Source organism: Entelurus aequoreus, linkage group LG19, assembly GCF_033978785.1.
Source record: "Entelurus aequoreus isolate RoL-2023_Sb linkage group LG19, RoL_Eaeq_v1.1, whole genome shotgun sequence".
Classification (NCBI taxonomy): Eukaryota; Metazoa; Chordata; class Actinopteri; order Syngnathiformes; family Syngnathidae; genus Entelurus; species Entelurus aequoreus.
The window spans coordinates 36,683,849-36,689,891 of NC_084749.1; the positions used below are offsets into that span (position 1 = coordinate 36,683,849).

General features: G+C 37.9%; 1 protein-coding gene across 2 annotated transcripts; it reads left to right on the forward strand.

The window, feature by feature from the left end:
- Window positions 1–267: 267 nt before the first annotated feature.
- Window positions 268–5,054, forward strand: uba52 (ubiquitin A-52 residue ribosomal protein fusion product 1). 2 transcript variants are annotated; one of them, XM_062028429.1, is made up of 5 exons: window positions 268–324; window positions 765–872; window positions 4,475–4,561; window positions 4,674–4,776; window positions 4,899–5,054. In XM_062028429.1, exons 2-5 carry the CDS (start codon window positions 770–772, stop codon window positions 4,990–4,992), a joined length of 387 nt encoding a protein of 128 aa, XP_061884413.1. In that variant the 5' UTR covers window positions 268–324; window positions 765–769; the 3' UTR covers window positions 4,993–5,054. The 2 variants fall into 2 exon arrangements, with proteins under 2 accessions (XP_061884413.1, XP_061884411.1); XM_062028427.1 differs by having other exon boundaries at window positions 279–324; window positions 762–872.
- The last annotated feature ends 989 nt before the right edge of the window (window positions 5,055–6,043 follow it).

The following is a 6,043-nucleotide window of genomic DNA, read 5'->3' on the forward strand; positions in this document are numbered from 1 at the left end:
CCGCGACTCCAAAAAGGGACAAGCGGTAGAAAATGGATGGATGGACAGTTCCACATGTTATAACTGCTTTGAGTGATTCATTTCTTGTTTTAAAAACATAACAATAATTATAATAACAACCCCGTCTTTTAATATTGGCTTTGTTTTACATTTATTCTTTACTGGTATCATTAATTTCAGAAAAAAAAAAGGTTACGAAAAAAATAAGTAAGTATGAATAAAAAAGTGGGGGTTTATTTTGAAAGAAATCCGGTGAAAGGAAGTGACGCATTTATGCCTGAGCTCCTTCCGCCCTCTTTTCGTCGAGGCTCAGCTAGTGGCCGGGTGGGTACACGTTTTACCAAATACTTAATTGCCCGTACAAGTCAATTTTTGGGTAAAATCCGCATCTTTTCACTTGTAGCGCCGTGCCGCCAATATTGACAGCTATACGAAATACATTCTTCATCTTAAAACACATTTTGCTAGAACAGTTTTCGCGTAAGTAGCCAGCATGTGGCGCGGCCCTGCTAACTGTTAGCATAGCCATAAGCCATGTCACTACGTGAGCTTTAGCTAACTTTGGTACAAACCCCCAGCGGCGCCACGTTGCCTTCGTCATAAAAGCACTTTGAGCTCTGTCATAGAATGTTGTAAAGAAACGTTTTCCAACGTCATTATCCGAGGGTACCTAACCGAGTGCAGTTAGAAGCTGCCACAGACAAGTTCGTTGAGAAATCGCTACCCTGCCAATCTAAACGCTCCTCTCCTGTGACACCCAGCAGCCAACATGCAGATCTTCGTGAAGACTCTGACCGGCAAGACCATCACCCTTGAGGTCGAGCCCAGTGACACCATCGAAAATGTCAAGGCAAAGATCCAAGACAAGGAAGGTGAGCATCGCTTACTTCTCAGCGATATATTAAAATGAGTCGTTTTAGACGTTCCACTGTAAGTGAATATATAGGCCTAAAATTCCCAGATGTGTAATATGTCTGTACTCTACTCGGATATTTCCCTAATGATATTTAGGAAGTAGTGTTGTAACAATACTAGAGATGTCCTATAATGGCTTTTTTGCCGATATCCGATATTCCGATATCAACCAATACAGATATATACAGTCGTGGAATTAACACATTATTATGCCTAATTTTGTTGTGATGCCCCGCTGAATGCATTAAACAATGTAACAAGGTTTTCCAAAATAAATCAACTCAAGTTATGGAAAAAAATGCCAACATGGCACTGCCATATTTTTTATTGAAGTCACAAAGTACATAATTTTTTTTAACATGCCTCAAAACAGCAGCTTGGAATTTGGGATATGCTCTCCCTGAGAGCATGGGGAGGTTGAGGTGGGCGGGGTTAGCGGGTGGGGTGTATATTGTAGCGTCCCGGAAGAGTTAGTGCTGCAAGGGGTTCTGAGTATTTGTTCTGTTGTGTTTATGTTGTGTTACGATGCAGATGTTCTCCCGAAATGTGTGTCATTCTTGTTTGGTGTGGGTTCACAGTGTGGCGCATATTTGTAACAGTGTTAAAGTTGTTTATACGCACACCCTCAGTGTGACCTGTATGGCTGTTGACCAAGTATGCATTGCATTCACTTGTGTGTGCAAAGCCGTAGATATTATGTGATTGGGCCGGCACGCAAAGGCAGTGCCTTTAAGGTTTATTGGCGCTCTGTACTTCTCCCTACGTCTGTGTACACAGCGGCGTTTTAAAAAGTCATACATTTAACTTTTTGAAACCGATACCGATAATTTTGAATCCGATACCGATAATTTACGATATTACATTTTAAAGCATATATCCGCCGATAATATCGGCAGTCCGATATCATCGGACATCCCTAAACATTTCCAATATTTTGGTACCGGTATTAAAATTATTTCATTACTTTTCTAAGTAAAGGAGACCACAAAAAATTGCATTATTATTATGCTTAATTTTTAACAAAAAATCTTAGGGTACATTAAACATACGGTTATTATTGCAGTTAAGTCCTTAAATAAAATAGTGAACATACTAGACAACTTGTCGTAGTAAGTAAACAAAGGCTCCTAATTACGTATGCATTAACATATTGTATCATTCTATTATTTTGTCAACATTATTAAGGACAAGTGGTAGAAAATTAATTATTAATCTACTTGTTCATTTATTGTTAATAAATGAATTATTATTATTTTTATTATTATTGTTAATAAATAATCACTTATTCTTTTGTTTGATACTTTACATTAGTTTTGGATGATACCACAAATTTGGGTATCAGTCCGATACCAAGTAGTTACAGGATCATACATTGGTCATGTTCAAAGTCCTCGTGTCCAGGGACATATTTCCTGAGTTTATAAACATAATATATATATTTTTTTAAAAACGAAAGAAGATGTTGTAATGCCAAAAAATATCGACGTGATCATAGTAGTATTGATTAGATACTACTATACTTGATATCATTACAGTGGATGTTAGGTGTAGAGCCATCTATGGCGTTTGTTTACATTTTGATGCCGGTGAGCTACGGTGTGTAGTGAAGCATCTTTAGCTATTCCTCGTCCTGCAGAGATCATACTTGTAAGAAACTCACTTTGTTTGTTGCGATGGAGACAATTAGAAGTAGGCCTGTTTTCACCTTTTCAATACCAACAGGGGATTGAAGATAATGTACTGTAGCAAATAATCTATTAAATAAATGCATCTGTTTATATTGTGTTGCTTGTTAATTGTGAGTGTAAGTAATAAAAGGTGATGTGTGGGTGCTATGATCTTTTATGGTTTTTGGACTATATTGTATTTTAAAATGTATTTTTTATAAGAATACATTTTTATTAAGGATGTTTTGTTTTGATTAAGGTTTTATGCTGCCGATTCCGATCATCCCTGAGTGAGATCGGCCGATACTAGGGGTGTAACAATTCGTTTAAATAATGACTGGGTTGAATTTAATATGTGGTTACTGATACGATTTAGGGACAATGTTGTTTTGTACAATACGACCTGATACGATTCATTCAGTGAGTTAAAATCAATTCAGTAACTTTATATGCAAAACAAGCCGTGTGACTGAAATAAATGCTACATACTAGACACTGCAGGTGAAGTTTATGTCTTGTAATGTAATTATGTATAAATAAATGATGGATATAAACAAGCATGTAAACAACTATGGCCAATGCATTCACATCTTACTGGAATAAATTGCAGCCAACACTAGGTTGAATAACAAGAGGAAACACTTCCTGCTCACATTTTAAACCTTCAAGCAATTTTTCAATAAAACTAGAGTAACCAAACAACATTTTAAAAGTAGATTTACCTGATAAAGTTCCCTGACCTGGCCATACACTACCTGTTCTCCGCCCTGCATGGTGTTCGCCCCTTGCTTCCATAGCCTCCTTCATCCATCTTCTTGTGTTCTTGAAGTCGGTGCGTCGCGCTAACCTGCACCGCTTTCAACTCCCCTGTGTTGGCCCCGTCTTTTGTGGTTAAATGTTGTGTTGTGGCTTTTAAAATCGTGCTGTATTTGAAAGCTACGAAATTGTAATTCCTGGCAGAGGAGAGGGAAAGACACGGGGAAAGCACAGATCGATATACTTGAAATTTAGGAATGTAAATCGTTATATCTATGAATTGTTATAGCTGATGCCAATACCAATCACATGTATTAACTGAACATTTTTCTATTACGGTGAGTATTGATGGTTTAACAATATCAACACAATGTTTAAATTAATTATTTAATCTCATATCACGTACAATTCAGCATAAGGAGGCCGATAGTACACACAAACTGAACAAAAGTAACCCTCAAAGTCCTTATTCCCTAAGTTTGTTCCAACTTGTCATGTACTGACCCTAACAATGCTGTCAACAGTTGTTATATTATCCTCTTTCTAGACTCTTATTAATGTACTTGTTGATTTCATATTAATACATTTCTACTTTCTGCTGTAACACGTTTCCATCAACACTTCTAAATTTTTACTATGCGCTTATTTATTTTGTGTTTCAAGCTAGGTTAGCATTGCTATTAGCATGCCTGCTCCTTGGTGCGCAACAAGTTTAGCCTCATCCTCAAGTAATAATACTTCATAAAAAAGGAAATGCAGGTCATTTGCGGTAATAGAGGTGATTATTTTTAGTGGGGAAATGTTATATTAAGTTGTTTTTGTAAGTATCTGTTCATTTGGAAATGGCCTTAGCGTCAGACTTTGTAACTAAGAGGATTTCAACTATACTGACTCGTGCCAAGAAAAATACACAAATATTAGGTCAGACTTTGTAACCAAGATGGTTTTAAATACAAAGTGAGCTACACAAATCTAGAGAAATAAATAGTTTTTTTTCAGAAGGCTTGAGGGCAGAAGCTGTCCTTATAGTTCATTTCAGCTGGAAAGTCCTATACATTTAAAAAATGTGTGATTTGCAAAGCAAGTTTGTTTTGTTGCTGCAGTTCATAATTTTGTGTAATCTTGATTGTGTGTAGGAATCCCCCCTGATCAGCAGCGTTTGATTTTTGCTGGCAAACAGTTGGAGGATGGCCGTACTCTGTCAGACTACAACATCCAGAAAGGTAGCCAAGAGACAATGTTTGATAACAGCTCATAATGTAGTTTTTAAAAATATGTTTTTGTGAAAAGTGGTGCAAAGTTGTGACTTGAGATGTATTTAACACTGTCCTCTAGAGTCCACTCTTCATCTGGTGCTGCGTCTGCGTGGAGGCATCATTGAACCTTCCCTCAGACAGCTGGCTCAGAAATACAACTGCGACAAAATGATCTGCCGCAAGTAAGACCATCAAATTACTTAAAAAAATATTTTTAAGCAGACCCCCACCGACTTGTGATATGGAAAATATAGCTTGTTTTTTTCCTTCTGAATAGCTCTTTTTGTTCTCTTGTTTTTCCCAGGTGCTACGCCCGTCTGCACCCACGTGCCGTCAACTGCCGCAAGAAGAAGTGTGGCCACACCAACAACCTCCGCCCCAAGAAGAAGCTGAAGTAGACGTGTTTATTGTCTGTCAGCTTTTCACGCCGCAGTGTTGATAAATAAATTTAAGAAAACTTGCACTTGTCCGGTAGGCGTTTATTGGTTCCTCTTCAAAGTTATATGCAAACATTGCTATTCCCAGTATCAAACCTTGGCAGATATGTAGGCTTTCACTACCTACCAGTGGTGCACTGACTACATGAACGCATACGTTTTGACCTTTTGAAAAGTGTGCTCTCAGGTATGCATTTTGTTTATTGCCAGTTTCAGATTTAAGTCAATTGTCTGAAACCTGGAATATGCTCCTTTTTTCCTGCCCCTGCAAGCCTTATGTAGCGCGACTGACATGCACTTCCAAAGCCAAACTGGTAAAGGCTGTTTTATCGACTTGTGGATTAGATAATTTCCTGTGTCAAAGCAGTGCTCTTCTGTTGCGGTCTTGTGTGAAATACTGAAAATACATAATGTAAAAAATTAATTGCAACAAAAGTTTTGTCTTAAAATTACACATTTAATTTCAGATATTTGGGGTTATATTTAAATCTAAATATAAACTATCCTTGAGACCCTATGTGTGAAATAGTGTTAAATCATCTGGTAAAAAATTTTTAAGATGCTGAAAATTATCAAGTTCATTTATACCGCCCTTAATCAAAGGTGCCTCAAAGTGCTGCACAAACCACAACATGACTGGGCAAACATCTCCATCCAGGTCAGAGGAGTGGTCAACACTAAATCATGGCCTAGAAAAGACTGGTATATTTTCTAATGTCCTCTATGGAGGACAAGAAGACTTACATTCTTTATGTTGCAATTTTCTTAAGGATTGTAATAGGGCTGAAACGACGCGTCGACGTCATCGGTTACGTAAATACGTCGACGCCGTTTTTGTGCGTCGGCGCGTCGCATATTTACGTCACACTACGGTCATGGCGGAGCGCAAAGCAGACTGTGCGAGCGAGGGGAAAAACGCACGCCAAAAGTCGTCAAAAGTGTGGGAGTATTTCAATACACAGCCTAATAATGTTGTTGTATGCACACTGTCGATCGGAAATGGCCTATCATA